This window comes from Chenopodium quinoa, unplaced genomic scaffold (assembly GCF_001683475.1).
Source record: "Chenopodium quinoa cultivar QQ74 unplaced genomic scaffold, ASM168347v1, whole genome shotgun sequence".
Taxonomy (NCBI): Eukaryota; Viridiplantae; Streptophyta; class Magnoliopsida; order Caryophyllales; family Amaranthaceae; genus Chenopodium; species Chenopodium quinoa.
Genome location: NW_018742418.1, coordinates 9,815,050 through 9,836,825, shown reverse-complemented (window position 1 = coordinate 9,836,825; position 21,776 = coordinate 9,815,050). Strand labels below are relative to the sequence as shown.

At 33.8% G+C, this 21,776-nt stretch overlaps 1 protein-coding gene across 3 annotated transcripts; it reads right to left on the bottom strand.

Moving 5' to 3' along the window:
- Positions 1-16,455: 16,455 nt before the first annotated feature.
- Positions 16,456-18,523, bottom strand: LOC110713487 (protein BRICK 1). 3 transcript variants are annotated; one of them, XM_021891943.1, is made up of 3 exons: positions 18,369-18,523; positions 18,077-18,244; positions 16,456-16,891 (listed from the first exon to the last, which is right to left on the bottom strand). In XM_021891943.1, exons 2-3 carry the CDS (start codon positions 18,207-18,209, stop codon positions 16,770-16,772), a joined length of 255 nt encoding a protein of 84 aa, XP_021747635.1. In that variant the 5' UTR covers positions 18,210-18,244; positions 18,369-18,523; the 3' UTR covers positions 16,456-16,769. The 3 variants fall into 3 exon arrangements, with proteins under 3 accessions (XP_021747635.1, XP_021747625.1, XP_021747632.1); XM_021891933.1 differs by having other exon boundaries at positions 18,077-18,305; positions 18,369-18,517; XM_021891940.1 differs by having other exon boundaries at positions 18,077-18,292; positions 18,369-18,517.
- Positions 18,524-21,776: the final 3,253 nt, after the last annotated feature.

Genomic DNA, 21,776 nt, shown 5'->3' with positions numbered 1-21,776 from the left:
CAAGCTTTCATGTGTCTAGATAAGTGTCCCGTCCCGTTTTTGGTAACTGCCGTGAATACACTATTACATGTTTTACATTTTGCCCATTGTTCACCATCTTTACTTAGGACAAAATAACGCCATACCTCACTCCTTCGGTTTTTCAAAAGTAGCATCTCAGTTTCGGTTAACCATTCATGATGTGTGTGATGGTTAGTAGTGAGACTAGTGGGAGTGGCAGTAGAAGGGGTAGAACCGGAGGGAATTCGGGTACTTTCTTGGCTACCTTGGCTAGAACAATAGTTTTGTTGATCACCGATATAATTAGGTGGAAATTGGTATGGTGGTAGTGGAAAATGGTTTAGTGGTGGTGCTGGAAATCCCGACGTATTATATGGCTCATAGCCCGGGGGGAAGTAAATAGGATCATTGGTTTGACTCGTAATTTGGGGGCTCGTTGTATTTGGTGGTTCCCTAGAACTACTACTACGGATAAGTCGGCCTTTCCCCCTAGACCTAGATGATGGGTTGTTCGATGCCATAATTAACAATTAATTTTTTAATAAAAAGTGGTTAACTATAATAATAATAATTAATAACAACAATTTTAACAATAAAAATATCAATAATATTAATTAATAACAACAACTATAACAATAACAATAACAACAAAAATAAATAATAACAACAATTGTAACAATAATAATAATTAATAACAACAATTAAAACAACAACAATAACAATTAACAACAATAATAATTAAACAAGATTATTCTAATAATAACAATAAAACAATAATAAATTTAAGATTAGTTTAGATCTTACAACCGTGCTTCAACGCTCCACTAATTACGATTACGAACTTTTTAATTTTTTCCGATATTAGGAAAATAATTAGAGAATTTAAGAGAATAATTAGAGAATTTAAGAAAATAAGGATTATTAGAGATTTAGAGAATATAAGAGATAAGAAGAAGAGATTGTGATTTTGTGATTTGGGAATGAAATGGAGGTGAGTATTTATAGAATTTTTGGGGAGCAAATTGGCAAAAAACTAGCCGTTTTATAGCCGTTTTTTTGGCTTATTAGAGCTAGATGAAACGGTAACATTACCGTTGGCCCGCGGGCCGTGCCTACGGGTCGTGCCTGCGGGCCAGCACGGCGGGCCATACCCGTGCTCGTGCCGGGTCGTGCCTGGGAATTCTCAACCCTGTCCGTGGCACGGGAGTTGAACTTCGTGCCGTGTCGTGCTTGACTTCGGGTCGTGCCGGGCTGCGCCGAACGGCGGGCCGTGCCGGGCGGCACGCGGGCCAACTCGGCCCGTGCCCAGGTTTAATAGTGAGCATGAAAGTATATCTTTGTGTATATTTCCAAAGAGAGAAAGAAAAAAAAATAGTATAATTAATAATAAATATAGATTCGTTACACAGTGAGCATGAGAGTGTAACTTTGTGTATATTTCCAAAGAGAGGAAGAAAAAAATAAATAAAATAAAATAAGCATTTGTGAGGTTTTAGGCGGAATTCTAAGGGGGTTTTAGAGGAAATATAAAAATAAAAACTCCAATTTAGTATAGAATTATAGATAGAATGCATAAGCCACTATAAGGTATAACCACAATTAACATTTTGGCCTTATTCTAAACTTTTTCCAAATGGATACTATACCAAATTACCTATGTGCATAAAGGGGAATTAATCAAAGTATAGGATCAAAAATTCAAAACCAAAGATCTCTGCTTCTCAATAGTAAGGTACAAAAAGATAAATTTTTGGAAAAATTGCTTTAAATAATACCACCTTTCACCCGTCCGTTAAAAACAAGTCGATCTTTTGATTATCTTTAAATAATACCATCTTTGAGGAGTGTCTGCTTTAAACAAGTTGTAACCTGATTAATAGGTTATATGGACACGTGTCATCATTTTACTGGTCTGAAAATATAATTTTTTTAATTAAAAGAATTAATAAAAAAAACCACAATCCCGTAATTCCCCTCCTTTTCCCGTTCCCTTTCCCCTTTCCCGTTCGGTCATCCCTCCCATCCCCGTTCCCATTCTGCCATCCCCTTCCCTCCCCTTTCCTCGTTCCTGCCCTTTCCTATTTCCTGCCTTCCCCCTCCATGAATTTCGACAATCCCCACCAACGAAACTCTGCCATCATTCCCCACCATAGCTAGCCCCCTCCCCGCCCCTTGCCCCGTCGGCCACCGTCAATAACTCCCCCACCATCGAAATCACCACCCCTCCCACCCCCACCACTGAAATCATCATCCCCCACCGAATCCAACACCCCAACCGCTAAAATCCTCACCAAAATTCCCACCCAAATCGGCCCCCAAGCAGCTTCCTCGCAGGCGCCTCCACATACCACGACCACCACTCACCCTTCTCCCAATCTCCGGCCACCACTTACAACAACAATTAGTGTTGAGACTAAACCCAGAAAACCCACTCCCTCCCTCGAAATCAGTGTAGCTTGGTGGTTTCGTGATGTGGGTGGGTGAGTTAGATGGTGGTTGTGGTTTTGTGGTGTGGGTGGGTTAGTTGGTTTTGTGGTGGTTTGATTGGTGGTTTCATGGTGGGTGGGTTGCTGGTTTCATGGAGGGGGTAGGCTAGACTGGTGGTTATGTGGTGGAGTGGCAGTGGATGTTAGTTTTGGGTGGAAAGATAAGGGCGAAGGGCGGTGTTTACAGTTAAAGGGTGGGGGGAAGGGCAGCAGGGGGGTGGAAGGGAAGGGGAAGGGCGGCAAGTGGCTGGGAGGGAAGAGGAGTGATGGCTGGGGAAAGAGGAGGAGAGAGAAAGGTTTTATTTATTTTTCCTTTATTTTTATTTTTTTGTTTTTTTAATTGTTTTTTATTTTGTTTTTTGATTTAATTGTTAATAAATCATAATTAAAGTTGTTATTAAGAGTTTAGAGTTAATTACATTGTTAAATGTATTTATTAAAAAGAAAAAAAAATTTAACCGGTTACTCAGGTTGTAGGTAAAATAACTTGTTTAAAGCGGACACCCCTTAAAGGTGGTACTATTTAGAGATAATCAAAAGGTCGATTTATTTTTAGCGGACGGTGAAAAGGTAGTATTATTTAAAGCAATTTTTCCTAAATTTTTTTGTCATACTAGAATCTTTGACTTCTTAAGTAAAGCAAACCTGTAGTATACTCAAAAGACTACTTACTCAGTATTAGGATGAATCAAAGACCTCTATAACCTCAATTCTCATCTCTCAACTAGTCTTCAAAAAAACTAGGTAAATTTTCTCTTTAACAACACCCCTATTTTTTAATTTTTGCATTGATAAATTATAAAAAAATCTTACTATCTTTGATAATCATGAATTTTTAATATTTCTTACTCACGATATTAATGATAATTTTTTATTAAATCTTTAACTATAGTTAGTTTTTTTAGTTTTTTTTTAACAATAAAATTGTGTTAGAAATAATTAATAAAAAAAAAAAAAAAACTCTTTTCTAAACAGATGGGTTTGCTTTCGGGTAAGATTGTAAGAATGCTGGCGACATCAGCCCATATAAAACTTCAGCGACCTCAATTTCAATGGCATCTTGTGTCGACGGCGACGATTTCAAAGACGATTTCGGGGGTCGTTTTTGTTTCGGTCCATTAACCGCCTTCTACACCGGAATAGAACAGAGTCAAATCCATAGAAACACACACAATCATCACTTGTGACCGGAGAACAAGGGGATGAGGACGAATAGAACACTGACAATTTTCTTTTTTATTGAAATATCTGACTATGCGGTGACATTGGTTGTTGTGCTTGTGACGGAGTTGGTAGTGCCGCTACTGCGGGCATCGGCGGGGGAGGGGGCCTCGGATGGCCGGCGGGGGTAAGGGAAGGGCCTAGGGTCACGGCCGCCGAGGGGGGCTGGGTCAACAGGCTGGTGGGGGAGTGGCTGTTCATGGTTTTGTTTTCTTTTTTTTTCTTTTTTTTTTTTATAAAAAATAATTGTTAAAAAAAAAATTAACCATGGTTAAAGATTTAACTAAAATAGTTATTAAATAATTATTATCTTTGATAATAAAAAGTACAAGATTACCAAAAATAATCAATTTTTTTTACAACTCATCAAAGAGAAAATTATAAAATAATAGTGTTATCAAAGAGAATTTTTGAAAAAACTAACTACAATTGTAAATATGGCCTGAAACACAAATCAAGCATAATCAACATTTAATCAAAAGCATTGGAAATAATAGACAAAAAATCTCATTAATTAGAAAATTATACACAAATAAAATTATCTTTATCCAAAGTAAAATTCCCAAATTCTCTTCAAAAAAAATAAGTAAAATTGCCAAATTTCACGAAATAAATCTATATTAAAATATAAAACATCATAGCAATGTTTCTCTATTTGAAACTTTTATATTAATTGTAAATTTGTAATACTCCCTCCGTCCCATAATACTTGGGACGTTGGGGTGGACACGTAATTTAAGAAATATAAAAGTAGGTCTATTTAAAACATATGTTTATTATATAAATGATTCTCTTTTGTATTTTTATATTTGAAGTAAACAAAAAGTGAGAGAGGTGGGGTAGTGAGGAGAGAGAAAATATAGAATTTAATAGGATTTTAGGGTTTGAGATCCCAAAGAGAGTATAGAAAAATATTTTTTTATTAGTAGTCCTACTCCATATTTAGTAACGTGTCAAATATTTTAGGACGGACGAAAATGGTAACTGTGTCAAGTATTATGGAACGGAGGAAGTATTATTTTATTTAGCAGATGTATATTTTTTGTCTCTCAACTTGGTATTCCCTCTGTGTTTTTTTAATTGCTATACTTACCAAATGCGGCCGTATTTTTTTAAATGTTACACTTCTTTTATTTGGCAAAAATTTACAATTATGTTTTAATATCATCAAAATTTTTTGCATGCATCGGGTGTACAGTAAATTTAATGTACATCTGGTTATTGTGTACCAAAAGTTACCCATGTTATTGTTTAAAAAAAAAAAAAAAAGTTATCCATGTTATCACAAAAGTTACCCTTAGTCCTATAAAAGTTACCCTTATTACTCAGTTACTTTTATTCTAACAAAATTACTCTTAAATTATCGGAAGCTACCCATATTACCCAGTTACTTTTCTTCTCACAAAATTACCCTTAAACTATCACAAGTTACCCATAAATTATAAAAATTACTCATAGTGCCACAAAACTTACCCATATTGCTTTCCTATTTCTTCCTGCCACATAGTAAATTACTGTACACCCGATTCCTTAAAACATTTGTCTAATATTATATATCTCTCCTCTCATGATCTCCACCCAAACTTACTACTACTTTTTTTTTCTTCTTTCTCGTATTCATAACTTTTCAATAAATTATTAACCCCACTATCTTTTTATTACAATTTTTAAATACTCCAACTACCCTGCTTACCTCTTATTTTATTTAAGTCAGTTAAATTGCTTAAAATTATGTGCTGATCAAAGTGTAACACTTACAAAAATAAACGATACGTTAGATTCATACAAAAGTGATATTGTAGGGAATTTTTCAATTCCTCGGACCCTACTGTGGTTCATGCTTTTAGGCATGGCGGCGTTTCAAGGAAAAGAAGCTAGAGAAAAAAAGTCGCCAACAAGTTTTAGGAACTTATAAACTGTTCACGGGTGTGAAGGTTACACTCCATTCATGATCACGGAGATCGCTAACTCCATAGTGGTCCGGAACCATGACTGAATGTTCGGGGATGATGGTACGAATCCAACCTAAAAGAGATTGCACCCGCCCTAAATAGGCCTCTACTCAATTCTTATGATATTCATGTGCGCTTTTCGATCAACATACTTACATCAAGTTAATCCTAAACATGTTTAATCTACGTTAATTGATTATTAATGCACAATCAAATGTATTATTGGTGATCATATTAGCCTAAATCAAATTATTAGTTATCTCATTAAGTGTGATTTCAAGTACAAGTTCCCTTTAAACCTGCAAAAAAGGGCGTGATCAAGCAATAACAATAAATCATGAATAATCAAGAAACATATGATTAATATGACAATCATCATCATAAGAATATCATAAAAATATCGTTAATAGTAAGATCCTAGGCATGATACTAAACGGATTAATAACAAATCCTAGCATGTCACTAATAACAAGATCAAAGCGTTATCCTAAACATAATACTAGAAATCATAATAAACATCCTAAAAATAACACTAGGAATTAACATAATATTGTAAACATGATTACTACTCCAAAATCAAAAGAATAATGATAAGGGTGATTAGATTACTCACTTTGATGCCTCAACGTTCTTGCTATTAAAACAATACACACATTAGTAAACTTCAAGAAAGTTAAATCAATAAAGTAAATAAATCAAATATGAATTGAAATATAGATTTAGGACCAAACCCTCAAAACTATCAACCTTTTACGTCGAGGTCGAAGGCGATGTTGAGTATGGCTTGGAGTATTCGAATCTCGCGAAGGAGGTATTGTGACTAATTTAGGAGAATATCACAGATGTATTTAGGATGTGTTTAGACTAAGGCTAAGAACATAGGTGTTTGATGATTGATGATAGGTGTTTGATAAGGATTGTTGATGATGATTGGAGCTAGTGGTTATAGCTTATGATTGATGGTTCTAGTTGATTTGAAAACGGGAAAAATGACCTCTATTTATAGGGAAAAAAGAGAGTCTAGCGATCAGAAAAACATCAGAATTTGAATGGAAGTCAAACTGACTCTAATGCGTCGCGTTGGGTCCATAGCGATGCGTTGGTCCTGACGTTGTGCGCTGGTTTTAAAGAATAATCTAATTTGTACGGAATTTGATTTCTAATGGAGTTATGATCGTGAAATATATCCGAACGTTTTTGAATTAGAACGGGATAAGGATTATCAAAAAGAGGAGTTTTATTCGATTTCGAACTTTTTGATCTTTTTCTTTTTGGAAAGGATTGATTAAAACCTTTTAGAGGATTCTAGAAGTTCCTAACTGATTAGGAAAACGTTTGGACCCTCATATAATCATTGGGTCATAGGTAAGGTGGACACTAGTATTTTGGCTATAATTTATATATTCGTTTTAAGTCGGATCAGGGCTTATAATATATCGTTGAAAAGCTCTTTTCAAGTCCCATCCAACTAAGCAATAATTGGACTGCAAACATGGACCAAAATAATCGGGTTTGGACGTTTTTATGAGTTGGACACGAAATGAATGATTTTAAGGACATGAAATGAATGATTTTGGGTTTAAAGGCACGAAATGAATGGTTTGGATTAAAACATTTTAGAAAAGGTTAGGGGTATGGTCAAGGCTTAAGGGAACTTCACGAGATTCTTCAACTCTTTACCGAACTCGTTAATCAAAGACGCAAAAGGTACTTATCACTGGATTTGGTTTTTTGGGTTGACACAATTAGGTGTATACAAATATGGAGTACTAGCTATGTAGTACTGTTAGATTAATGCATAAAGTTTCACAACATTTAGGGAAACTGCTTTGAATGTCAAAAATGTTCTTCGAAAATATACACAAGAATTTTGTCTCAAAGATTGTCCATTCAAAGAATTGACGACGATGTTTTATAAAAGAAACGACAATGTAAGCGTGAGGTGTGACAATGTGACATATCATAGAATCTTTAATAAAGGACGACTACAAAGCTACTAGGAATTAGCGCCAAGATAAATGAAACGTACAATATGACCGACTTTTGGGTGTAAGGGAGGTGAATTTGGATAACCGAATAGAGTTTGGGTTGATTTGGGTCGGATTTCGTCAAGACGGCATGTCCGGTCAAGATTACGTTTCTTAACACGCTTTGATTTGGGTTTTGGGTCGCGTCAAGATCTGTGGAGTCAAGGTTGTGTTTTGGGTTGATTTAACTTCTGATTGATTCATATTTGGTTCGGATAAATTCGTATCGAATTTAAAACAGTTTTAACTAAGTTCATTTTAGCTCGGATGACTTTGGGTCGGGTGATTACGAATCGGCGATTTTGATTAAGTTATGTTGGTTTAGTTTGATTAGGATTAGATTTAATTCAGTATTAGGTCAATTCCAATTCATATCATTTTAGTGTTTGGTTGTTTTGGGTCGGTTGACCAAATTCAATATTCAAATAAGGTCATTTTTAAAACTAGAGTAGTGATTGAGTTATTACCTTATTATTGGGTCACTATCAGATAATTCATGTTTCATTTTTCTTATCATACCATTAACACTTATTAGTTTTCTCTTTAAATTAGTTCTTGTATCAGTTTTATCTTTAAATCAAATTAAAGTCGTCAAATTATTGATGAATTATCATAGTTATAGAAATGAGACGATAAGTAACTAATGACAAATTGATAGATGATAGCCACACATGGCCGGGTTACATTTAAGTAAGAAAGTTCTTAGCAATTAATGAAATAAACAATTACATGAATCAAAGTATTTATGTTTTAAGTAAGTAAGTAAAAAAAAAAAAAAAAAAAAAAAAAAAAAAAAAAGATCAATAATAGGTTGAATTTAAAATTAGGTTTGGTTTGAAATCATGTCGGGTTAGAATCAAGTCGAGTTAATATTAAGTCGATCGGGTCAAAACAAATAAGATTAAATCAGATATTTGTCGAGTCAATTTCGGATCGGGTTGAGTTGAAATCAGGTCAAACTAGTGTTGGTTTAAAATCAAGTAGGGTCAAATTGGTGTCAAGTTGAATTCAGGTCGGGTCAAATCGGTGTCGGAATAAGTTTAGATCATGTCAACTTCGGATACAAGTTGAGTCCAAGTTGGTAACAGATCGGGTAGTTTGGGTCCTGAATTTCTCAAATCAACTCAAATAGATTACAATTCAAAACGGATGATTTTTTTCAAGTCGGGTCGATTTTAACACCTCTATGTGTAATTTAACGTGTGTTAGGTTATGTTTAATACATCTTATTTAAGTATCTTACTTCATTTGTTTGAATTGTATCAAAAGTTAAAATTTGTTAATTATTTTGAACGGAGGAAGTATAAGCAAATGTTACTGTTTAAGATGCTTTACCTTTATCTAAATACTTCCTCTGTTATTTGTATAAGTGATACACTAGCATTTTACATGAAAGTCAGAGGATCAAAGAGTGAAGGGATGGTTAGTCTTTTCATCTCCCCCCAAATGGCGGGGGCTCAATCTTCATTCACCCCTCATGTGATAAGGGGGGCTCCCCGTATCTTACCGTTAAAAAAAATTACATGCAAGTCATGGAATATGTTTGATCATTATTATCCATAGTTATTAACTAGTAAAAAAATTATAAAATTGATATTGCGATAATTTTTTGTCAATTTGGACCTCAAATCGGATCTAAAGTACTAAAATGACCAGTAAAAAATCTAAAGAGCATGTTTTTGGCATAAAAATCGAAAAATAGTTTTTTTAAAACCGTTATATTTAACGGTTATCTTGACGGTAGGCGGTGAAAAACAATTTTTAGAATTTTTTTTGGTGGTAAAATAAAACTTTTAGAAGTTTTGGTAGTAAAACACAATTTCGTGTTTTTTTTTGTGGTGGTAAAAGTCAAAATTAAAATTATAAATCAAATTTTCTTTCTTTTTCCTTGATTTCCTTTCACTAACCAAATATTTATACCTATACTAAAGCAATAACCGCTTACACTTTAATACGTTGGAAACAAATAGTTTATTTTATTTGTTACTTTTTACATTCAAAATTTAAATTTGTCAATATTCATTCTAAATTAATATAAAAAATTACTCCTTCACATTTAATAAAATATTATCAAATTTTCATATATTGATTCAAAAAGTCGAGCATCGCTCGGGGATTAACTAGTTGAAAATAAAATCTCCTTCCTCCCCTTTCTCCTCCTTTCTTTTCCCTCTGTTCCTTTCTCTTTTTTTACTGTTTACTAATATTGAACCAAATAAAGCTTTCAGGTTAGATTAGACAGTAGTCAAAAATATTGTTATTTTCACCTTAAATTAATAATAATTAAAAAAATAAGTTCAGCTCTTCAACTGAGTAAAAATAAGTTAATTTCAGCTAAAATAAGTTTAGTTCTGTAAAAATAAGGTGAATAGAACAGGGTTTTTACTGAACTAAACTTATTTTTTGCTAAATTTAAATTAATCTTTTACTACTGAACTTCAATTATTTAAACTTAATAAAACTCATTTTTATTAATTGTGCTTTCTATGTCGAGTTATAAATAAATTAACTCTTATTAGCTTTCACACTTACTAATAATTAATAATAAGGAATTTTTTTCTGGCAGTGTAATAATAAAGAATTAAAAATGACTGTTTGGTCATATATCTAAGAGACACCTAGCTATTTCTTATGTTTTTTTCTAATTGTCAAATTAACATGCTTGTATTTTGTGAAGAGAATCTTGCTCACCGACAATGGTCTTAATAGATCATCCATGAAAATTAGTTAACATTAAAAAGTAAGCTAAAAAAAGTGTACTTTAATATGCATTCAAGCCAGTAACTCAAACACCAACTACTAAAGTATGATATATAAGTAGAAAGTAAAAGTCGGAAATAGTAAGAAAAGAAGATGAATTGAACAACACAAACATTATGAACTAGAACTTGAGGAAACCAGCTGGATCACAAAAAAGAAGAAATAAGCATTGGACATTTGACTAAATCAATTAATAAGGTTTTGATTATGAAATCTCATTATGACTTAAGTCACCAATTCTTCCTAGATTTTTATTCTTTTACACCAACTTAATTATATGGTAGATTGCCGGTGCAACAAGTCTGACCCTCAGTCCCTCACTATACTAGGAGTATAACAAAGTAACAATGATAGGTTCCTCCTTAGATGTACCAAATTTTGTACTAGTACATCATGATGGATTGGGCAAAGATGTCAATTGGGCTATGGCCCAACATGAAAAAGTATTATATGAGCACAAAGCAAGTAGGGTGCTAGGGTTATCCAAACCACATTTTTTAAGAAGCACGACAAGGAACAGTTATGAACAAGTTCAGTCAAAGCTCATTCGTTTTTTATCAAGCCCAATTCGAACAAACTAATACTCGGATCGACTCATTGACATCCCTAGTGTAATACCCCTCATGATTGCTTTAAAGGGATTTAATATACTACTCATACCAACAAGATGCATCTTTTTTTTAGGGAGCTCATAAGCTAAGATACTTCTCAGTTAAGCGTGCTTGGCTAGGAGTAGTCTTGGGATTTGTGACCTCCTGGGAATTTTTCTCAAAATGCGCCAGAAGAACTTGTGTTGGTATGTGAGGACAGTTGTTGGCCCTTGATGCGCATTTCGTGATAATAGGCCCCACCCTAATTTGTTTGGGGTTGGGGTGTTACACCTAGGCATACAAGCAGGATCTGACATGAAAAAACATGCTTAAATAAGTTTAAATCGGCTTGAGCACACAAGCACAACACAGAGAACTTGTGTTGGTATGTGAGGACTGTTAGGTTTACAGTGTATTCAATCTAGAAAACACTTAATAAATTGTGTGGGACAAAACCTAAGTAATGAGATTACACTAACAATGTAATGTAATACAAACAAACACAACCAAGGTGTTACAATCAAGTATTATAATATCAAAGAAATTACAGAAAATCTTTAAAAGAATACTAATATGAAGACTTAAACACTTGCCTGTACTCCAAGCCAATCAACCAAGCATGAACATGAGAATTGCAACGTCCCTTGAGACTATGATCTTGATACTCTGTCAAAGGCGTATGAATACTTTCCTAAAGGGATTAATTTCCCCCACACGGTGCTTGGGTTAATCCGAAAATTCCCTTTGAGATACAATTGACAGCCCTTTCCGTTCTTAGTACAAAGAATCGAAAACAAAGATGAATGATTCTCGAAGAAGGATAAAATCAAGAAGTTTTTCTCAAAATAGTTTGCAAGAAAATTTAGAGAAAATTGGAGAATTCTTTTGGGAGAGGATCAGAATTAGTGTTCTATCTGTTTTTCTGTGATTAATCTTCGTATTCACGAAAATCCCTCTTATAAGAGGGTCAACCGTCAGCAAATAACCGCAAAACTGGCTAATGGAGCGGGCGCGACAAATAAGGCGCGGACGCGCCACAACTAGGCACGGGCGCTCCTCACTGACGAGCGGGCGCTCCTACCCAGAATATGCCTTTGATGAAATTTTCTAGTGAGGGGCGCGGTTTGAGCGCGACCAGAGGCGCGGGCGCGCCACAAGGAGTCAGCGCGGGCGAGCCAAAACTTGCGCGGCCGCACCTCTCATTTTCATCTTCCATGAGGGGTACGCGGTTTAGGTGCGCTCTCATTGCGGCCGCGCCTACCAGGCGCGGTCGCGCTTTTCATGGGCGCGAACGCGCACCATACAACACTCTAAATTATCTAACAAGGACAGTTATTGGCCCTTGATGTGCAAGCGATATTTGGATAGATTTTTGAAGATAAAAAATGTTGTATAGAGTTTTATTATCGATATACTTCTAATATTTCATATATACAAAATTAATCATAACTTTAAATAAATATGTTATAACTCAATTTTATTTACATCATCAAATTCGTTTTAAAAAGTTCGTTAAAATAAGATTCATTTATAATATATTTAATCATAAACTTTTATACGTAGCTGGCCAACTATTACAAGAGTTACTTCGTTAGTGCTATAGGGGTTACTTGGTTAGTGTTATTGTGGGTTACTCAATCAGTATTATAAATAGGGTTACTTAATCATTGTTAGAGGTTATTACTCAGTTAGTATTACAGGGGTTACTCGGTCATTTTTATATGGGTTACTTTGTCCGACCAGATGGTGTAGCTAGCCGCATACAAAATGCATTGTTATTTAATTTATTTTAAAAAAATTAAAGAATCAATAAAAATAAGTTTTAATCAGTAAAAGTAATTTCAGCTTGATAAAAATACTTTCAGTTCAGTAAAAATAATTTAAGTTCAATAAAAATAATTTCAATTCAATTATAACATAGATATATATTTACAAACAAAACTACAAAAAGTACACTATTATATAAATATAAGCTACATGATATCATATGTCTAAATAGCCTACATTATTAGAATGAATTATTTGACCGTATTTAACATTCAACTAAAAATGTTATCTTAAAATTTTATCAACCATTTGGGCATCGCCCGGGCACAAAACTAGGTAGGCATTCCAGTTTTTCGCCAAGTGTCGTGCCACGTAGGCGACAAATAGGTATTATTGTGACACATATGATGCTAAATAATCAAATTTTGGATAGATTTTTGAAGTTAAAAATGTTGTATAGAGTTTTATTATCGATACACTACTAATATTTCATATATAGAAAATTAATCATAACTTTTAATAAAAATCTAATAACCCGGTTCTAAATCCATCATAAAATTCATTTTAAAAAGTTCTTTAAAGTAACTTCCATTTATAATATATTTAAAATAATAGTGAATTAGTAAAAATAAGTTTTAATCGGTAAAAATACTTTCAGTTTAGTAAAAACAATTTAAGTATGATATCGCATGTCTAAATATATATCCTGCATTATCAATAGTGATTATATGACCGTATTTAACATTCAAACCAAAAAGTTTATCCTAAAATTTAATAATCAACCTGGGCATCACTCGGGGCACAAAACTAGAGAGTTATATAACCCTATATTTAAATCACCATAAAAACCTCACTTAAAGTATCACCTTTGTCATTCGAAATTTACAACGAAGCATATTCCAACACAATCATCAAAGATACCATTAGAAACATATACCTAATACCTTAATAACGATTGGACAACGCCTTAACAACCGTAAGTACTTGGGAGATGGGATTTGATTGTTTTACATATTTACTAGTCACTACGGAAAGCAAGACATTTGTTAGGTAGAACTATTGTCACTTGTGAGAAGAATGTAAAAGCTTGTTAAATCATATCATGGAAATTTTGATAAGCTAACTTGAGCTGATATACTAAGGACATTTATGTTCAAATTCAGATTTGTGTAACGTCTTCATTCTTCAAGGACTAAAGAGTAACTTGGTCAAGCAAATTTAGCAAGTTCAAAAAATTAGTTCATCAAGGGAGTTATGTCGGGATACATATACCTAGTAGGGCCAAGCAAATAATTCAAAGAAAACCGAAAACCCAACTCGGTATTCGATCCGAAAAGTAGGGTAGTCGTAACAATTTAAGTACTTGTTTCGATAATTTGCTATTGGACACGATTATCGGTTATATTTAAAAATTGACAGGTACCCAATAACAATTTGATAAGCATTTTTTTTCCACTTAAACCTAATTGTTTCTTAATTACTTTTTAATTGAAATAAATAGTAATATTATTAGTAAATTAGTCGATGTCATGTGGTAATGTTGTTAATAAGTGTTGAATGACATCATTACAACTAAATTTTACCATCTAACTTTTTATACATGGATACCATATCAGCTACCCAATATTCGATCCGAAAATACCCATACTCGATCTAAGGCTACTTCTCCTATTGCCAATCGATATTAGGATGAAAAACCTTGCTTTGGGCTCTAGTTGTGGGTTTTTTGGATTCTCTCCCTTGTTTCTCCTCTGTCTATTATAACAACTGATATCCGAGCTAGGTTTGATTCACGCCATCTGATAGCTAGGCGTTGTTTATGTTAGGTCAAACTTGAGGGGGGAGATTGCTAAGTGCAAGCGTGAGCATTATTTGTCCAACATTTAAAAAGAAATAGCTTTGAGGTTATAACCAAAGCGATTGCCAATTGATTGTAGGATGAACCATCATCTCCGTTGGTATCAAGAGCTTGGTTATATTTTTTAGGGATTTTAAGTTTTGGGTTTATGGAGAGTGTTTGATATTTTGCTTGAAAACAACTTTTTATTTTGAGAAATTTTGTTGATGTATAGATTTTTAGATCATTGAAGATGATGTTATTCTAGACTTTAAAGGAGATAACTTGGGAGACTATGGTGACAAATATTTTATAATCGTTGTGATTTTGAAAGTGATTTGATTATGTCTCGTTTGCTTTATGGTTATTGATAACTTTATCTTTGGCCCATGGTTTTCAAATTCTCAATGATTTTTTTATTCTTTTTATTTTTTTTATTTGGAGATGTTGATGAATTTAAGAAACCAAATTTAGGATTGGAGTTTTGGTTATTGATTTGGTTTATTTTGCAATCTTATATATTGGATGCAAAATGAAGGAATAATGTTCACCTTGTATCTATTGCGTGCTTAGGAGTTTTAATATATTTCCTAGAGACATGTTTAATGAAAGGTGGTTTGGAGAGAGATTGGTCAATTTTGTATGCATATCTCAAGTATGCTTGACGTGTTGTGACATTATGCTCTAATCTCATTAGGTCGTATAGGCGTTACGGGATTGTGTGACCAAAGACACACCTGTTCACGTGTTATTGCTTTACCCGTTGGATGTCTATTTATTTTTATACTAGTGCTGAAATTATTTGTTTGAAGTAGAGTCCATTCCTTCTAGGACTTCTTTGGTAATTTAATTTATAGCAAGGATAAATGCTTTCATGTGTTTTTTTTCACTTTAGTTTGTTGATCGAGTTCAAGTCAAGGTGGAGATTTGTTACTTGTGACTATAAATCTAGTGAAATGCCGAAGGGTTGACTTCAAATGCACATATCATTCAATCTAGAAGTGATCTTGATGTGATTGGAGTTGAAGGTAATAGCTTGTTTCAAGAGCTTTCCTACGACTAGTCATAAGCCCAATTCCGATAAAAAACGAGAAAGTTATGGTCGTTTTTCAAAGATCAATCAAAGTTGAAAACATTCTGACAAGAAGTTCAATCGAACTTTTCTGTTGCTAGATTTAATTTCAGGTATGCTTATGACAACTATTAATGTGATTCCTTGGGGAATAATTTAGGGTTTCTTTAGGGCTTGCTTATGTTATATAAGGAACCATTGGGTGGACAATTAGTTATGCTCAAGTTTCTTAGCCTAGCCAATTCAACCCAAGATATAACTCCACTTGAGAGAGTGTAGTATCTCCTTTATTGTATCTCTCCTGTCCTCCATGAAAGCTACTAAGAAAATACTATCCATTGTCTTGTGGACATAAGTCATGTTGACCGAACCACGTTTAGGCGTATAGCTATGTGTTCATCTCTTTTCTAGTTTATTTCTCAAATTTATATTTATATATTGTTGTCCAAGTTTCACACAAATCAAACACATTACCTAAATTAATTGATTCTCGTGAATATAACAATATAAAAGGAGTTTGATTGTGCATCTAGTAGCTCTATAAAAGTTCAATATCTCATTTTCCTTCTAATAAGTGTTGTTCCGGACCTTGTAAGAGTTTAGAGATATTTCTAACCTTAAAAGGAGTAGGTAGATAAAAATGCTAGATTTAAGTCCTAATAAGAAATTGGAAAGCTCTCTATGAATGATGATTCTAATCACCATTTTTCTCGATTAAACCAATATATACGACAAGGACAATGTCGTTGATGCCTTGCCGCCAAAGCAATAAGCAGGCATTGTAGATCAAAATTTAAGATAGTGCAACAAAAGAGATGAAAGTGGAGTAAGCAGGCAGCAATGTTCCACTTTCAACGATTGTTTATTCTGGACAGTCAACGATTACTGATGAGAGAATAATTGATACACAAAAGAAATCGAGCGTTAAGTTATTTATCACTCCTAATGAGAATTTATGGCAGGGAAGATACAAGGACATACTGTCCATCTAATTAGCTATCGTAGCAGCTAAGTAGGCATTTTAAGATGAACTCTTTCCTAGATAATACACAGTACATCACTTGAAAACAGAAGGGTTGGCTGATGCAGTACTCACTTGGACTTCAAGCAGTTCAAGACGTCGCTCTAGTGTATCAAGCTTCTCGTTCAGTGCTGATAGTTTACCCTTTGTTGTAGCCTCTGAAAAAAAATCATAAGAAACTAGTTAAACTAGCACAATAGAATCGAAGCATATAACCTCAAATAAGGTTCCTCTTTTAGACTTTCGAAGCATGAAGAATTGAACTTCACACAGAGGAAACTGCCAGAGTTATACAAAATAGATATAGGGTTACAAGGCCTCAATCGCCAAGGTTATTAGATCAAGTACATACATCTCTTGTCATAAAATTAACCATCAAATCAACAAGAATTTCCTTTAGCCGATGTATTACCTCAAGTGAAACTATATACTATTGGAGTGGTTAAGACAAAAGTGAAAGGATGTTCGTGAACAGAACAAAGACCTGTATTAAAATCATAAAACAACACGGATTTGCCATTCAAGAACATGAAGCCAAATCTAGGCATGCACAAATCATTGACAGTTTAACACTCATTCCATTTAGCCAAGAATACTTGTAAATACCACTCGGACTGTTAGCACCACTAGTCCTGGTTCACCCTAGTCTCTCTATTCTCTAATCCTCGTTATGGGTTGGAATTGCTTAGTTTGAAATGTCATCACATAAACCACTCGTGAAATGAACAATGACATGCAAATGGCATTTATGATTCTAAGAATCCAAAAAAACCACCTCTGCAACCAAGAAGACTCAAATATAACTAGCCTTGGAACATGGAAGGACAAATTTCCAAAAGATCCTTATTCGTTGCAAGAATCTCAACTCATATATTCTTCCCCTCACACTACTCCCCCACCTCCTCTATATATCGGTTTCTGTCAATAGAATCAACATTCTTCCTTTATTACATATTAGCAACTTTACTCTTCTTGAACAGCATAATCACCTTGCTTTGAACTTTAAGATAGTATTCCTATGGACAATGATGTGATCAATTACTGGGAGCTAAGGCAAACAAACCTCGAAACAAGAACAACATCAATCCAAACAACCTTATATAACGAAATTGTCCATTCTAAAAACCACTTAAAAAAAAAATCAAGGAATTATAATCCCCACAACATAATCTTACCCTCTCAAGGCCTCAATTGTCATACAAAGAAATTTCCATCACAATAGCAGACGAAACGACAAACTATTTAAAATACCCTATTTTAATAAACATTCATTACAAAATTAATAATATAATTCTATCAGAAGAAGAACGAGATCAAAATCAATGGGAGAAAAATAAAATTACCAAATTGGACAAGAAAATCGAAAAGACGGCGAATGTTGAGGGAAATATGAGAAATGAATTCTCGATTTTCCCAATCAGCTTGTACAGCAATTCCTACATTCACTGCATTTGTGATTCCTCCAGCCTTCGCCATTTTTTCCCCAATCAAAAGCTCAATTTGAAATTAAACTGCTTAAAATGATCGGTGGAAACCCTAATTTTCTCAGTGATCCATGACTGTAAACAATTACTGTAATCAAAGGTAATCAAAATGAAGCGTAGTTAATGAAGAATCAAAAGAGAAGATGGTTACCTTTTGAATGGGAGACGAGTTTCCTAGAGAAAGTTGGTTGCTTCGTAAAGTTGACTGGTTTTCTTTGCGTTTCTTTGAAGGGAAGATTTATTTATTTATTAAGTTTTTTTTTTTTTTTTTTTTTTTTTGGATATGAGAAGGGAAGATTTGTTTTCCTTTGAGTCTTTGACACATTTTTTTTTCAACGTTTTTTAGGATCCTTTCTGCATTACAATGTTGTTTGGCATTGTATTCTTTTAGAGGTGATCACTAGGCGGGGCAGACCGAGGTCAAAAAAAAAATCAGCCCACTACTTGGACCGGGTCGAGTCGGATTAAGCTTCGGGTCGAGTCGGATTAAGCTTCGGGCCGAAATTCTTGTGCCCTAACTAGCCCAAAGTGGCCAGGTCGTGCAAGACTTTTCGGGCCATTTTGGGCCGAGCAAAAAAAAAACCAACTAAAAATGCTTAAAACCACATTCCCAAACCAACCCCAAAAAAAAAATATTCGAGCGAGCTGGCCTGACTCGATTTCGGGTCGAAAAAACTGCCCAAAATCGGGTTAGGTCAAGTCGGGCTAACTTTGATCAGGTCTAGTTTTTTGTTTTCATTTTTCTGATTTTTTGCAAACAAAAAACCAAAAATAGGAAACAAGAAAAAGATGTTTTTACTTTTTCTTTTATCTATTTTCAAAATTATTTTGATTTTAATAAATTTGACCAATTTTTTATTCATTATATGGTATATATCATATGATTTTGAATAACAAAAAACTAAAACACAGTTTTTATTTTTATTTTTTTAAGCCACATCCTGTTTGATATACTCTCTCCGTTTTTTTGTTAAATGCTACACTTGAGATTTTGCACTATTCATATGTTACCTTTGGTTTTTTTTTTTATTAATAATGTATAATATATAATGATCAAGTAATATGTTGTTGGATTTGATCACAATGTCTACTTTTGTAAATTCATTCTTTTTTATTTAGACTAATATCTAATTAAAAATATTGACGATTAAAGTAGTGCCTCGGGGCAAATGTGCAAACTCAAGTGTTGCATTTAAAAGAACAGAGGGAGTATGTCATATTAAAATCAAAAGTAATTCAAACTTATTGAAATTATGATTACTTAGAAAACTAACAACACGAAAAACATTTTATTTAGGTTTTTTGGTTTTGGTTTTTTGTTAAAACAAAACGCAAAAACAAACTAACCCTTCTCTTTTTTCTTTAAGCTTTCAATTAAATTAAGTCTAGAAAATTATGCATAGTATTTATCAATCTCGAATTAATGACTATCCTCATTCTCTCAAAAAATTAAAAATCCTTTCTTCTCTTCTTTCCTCAATTTAGCTGTTTTGTTGTCTCTTGTGTAATTTTTATGGTGATTTCACCAAATGCCATCAAGCTTTTTGAAAATTCTCTATATGCCATCGCGTTTTTCAAAATTCATCAAATGTCGTCGAATATTTCAAAAATTCACCAAATACAATTAATGACTAACGACCGTTAGCTACATTAGTCATTAGCGTAAATGATGATGCGTGTCATGATATAATTGCTTGCTTTTAATCAGTTATTCTAATTAATAAAAATAATAATTTTTTCTCGATTTTTGTGACAAAAATTGCTCAAGCAAGGTTTTTGAAGTTATTTTGATCATTTATGGGTCCAAATTAAGCTTGAAATTGGCAAAAAATCATATGAAGGCCTCGTTTTGCATGTCGAGATACTTCTCGATTTGCGTGTCATTATTATGTAATCGTGAAATTATTCGAGCAAGGTTTTGGAGTCATTTTGAACCTTTATGGAAACAAATTAAGCTCGAAATTAGCAAAAAAATATCCTAAATGCCCCTTTTTGCATGTCGAAAAATATCTAGATTTGCGTGTCACTATTTTATAAGGGGAAAAATTGACAAGTTAAAGTTTTTGGGATCCTTTTTATCCTTTTTGGGTACAAATAAAGCTATAAATTGGCAAAAAATAAATAACGTAAATGCCCTTTTTGTATGTTTAGAAATATCTAGTTTTGCGTGTCGTTATTTTTTAATTATGAAAAATGATCGAGTAAGGTTTTGGGGGTCATTTTCACCCTGTATGGATCTAAATTAAGCTCAAAATTGGGAAAAAAAATAGCATAAAAGCCTCATTTTGCAACTTTACTGCAAAAAAATATAACAATCTAAACACGCAAAACAAAGCATTATTTATGTCAATTTTTTTGCCAATTTTGAGCTTAATTTGGACCCAAAACCTTACCTGGACAAATTTCATAGTTAAAAAATAACGACATGCAAAACAAGACATTTATGTTTTTCTTTTTTTTTTTGCCAATTTCGAGCTTAATTTGGACCTATAAAGAGTCAAACTGGTCCCCAAAACCTTAACATAACATAACAGTTTTCGGCAAGCAAATTGAGAAAAAAATGTTATGTTTTATTAATTAAATAAAGCTACTCATAAGATGACACGTGTCATCATTAACCCTAATGACTAAATAGAGCTAACGACCGTTAGCCATAAATGACATTTGGTGAAATTTTGAAAAATTCGATGGCATTTGGTGAAGTCGCCGTAATTTTTAATGTCTCTGTCATTCAATATTTAAATTTTCTCCCATTTTTGAATTTACTCCAATACTAATAATCCTTATGATTATTTGGAATTATGTAATGTGTATTGTGAAGCCATGAGTTATGTTGTTTATCATGTGTATCATGAGTTGCGATTTTGTCCTGCTGCTAAAATTATTATGGAACAAGCTGGGACTGCGCAGGAAAAATATGACTATATGAGTGAGAATTTGAGCTTGGAGGAGTGGATTTTACTTAACCATAACCTGGATGCTCAAAAGGCTAGTATAGGGAGTGAGTGGCCTCGTGTGTTTTGTGTAGTGTGTTGGTGGCTTTGGAGATGGTGTAATGCCAGAACCTTCCAGCCCACCCCTAACATTCCCTTCAAACAAGTCGGTTTCATCCTTGCAAGGGTGAGAGAAATTAAGAGGGCAATGGATAGAGTTGATCTTCATGATGGAAATTTAAAGAAGCCGAGGGTTGAGAAATTTATCAAGTGGCAATTTTCGAAAGAAGGATGGGTTCGTCTTAATACGGATGGTGCCTCGAAAGGCAACGACCCTAGTGAAGCTGGATCTGGCGGTATTATACAAGGACATAGAGGAGAAGTGCACGAGGTGTTTGCCTTGAATTGTGGTTGTTGCACCTGTACCAGGGCAGAATTTGCAGTTGTGTCGAAGGGTTTATGTGTTGCATGGGATGGGGGGCACAGGAGAGTTCAGCTCATCGTTGACTCCGAGGTTGTGTATGCGCATGTTGGTGGAGGAAATCCCTCCCAACTCTCCATATATTCACATCATTCGAAGATGCAAGACTCTTGTTTTTGAAAGGGAATGGGAGGTAACCATATCT

Bases quoted from the DNA above. Each gene is read 5' to 3' on its own strand.
- LOC110713487 (XM_021891943.1), bottom strand. From the start codon at position 18,209: ATGGCGAAGGCTGGAGGAATCACAAATGCAGTGAATGTAGGAATTGCT. The intron at 16,892-18,076 runs GTAATTTTATTT...ATTTTTTTTCAG, and splicing joins CGATTTTCTTGTCCAATTTG to AGGCTACAACAAAGGGTAAA.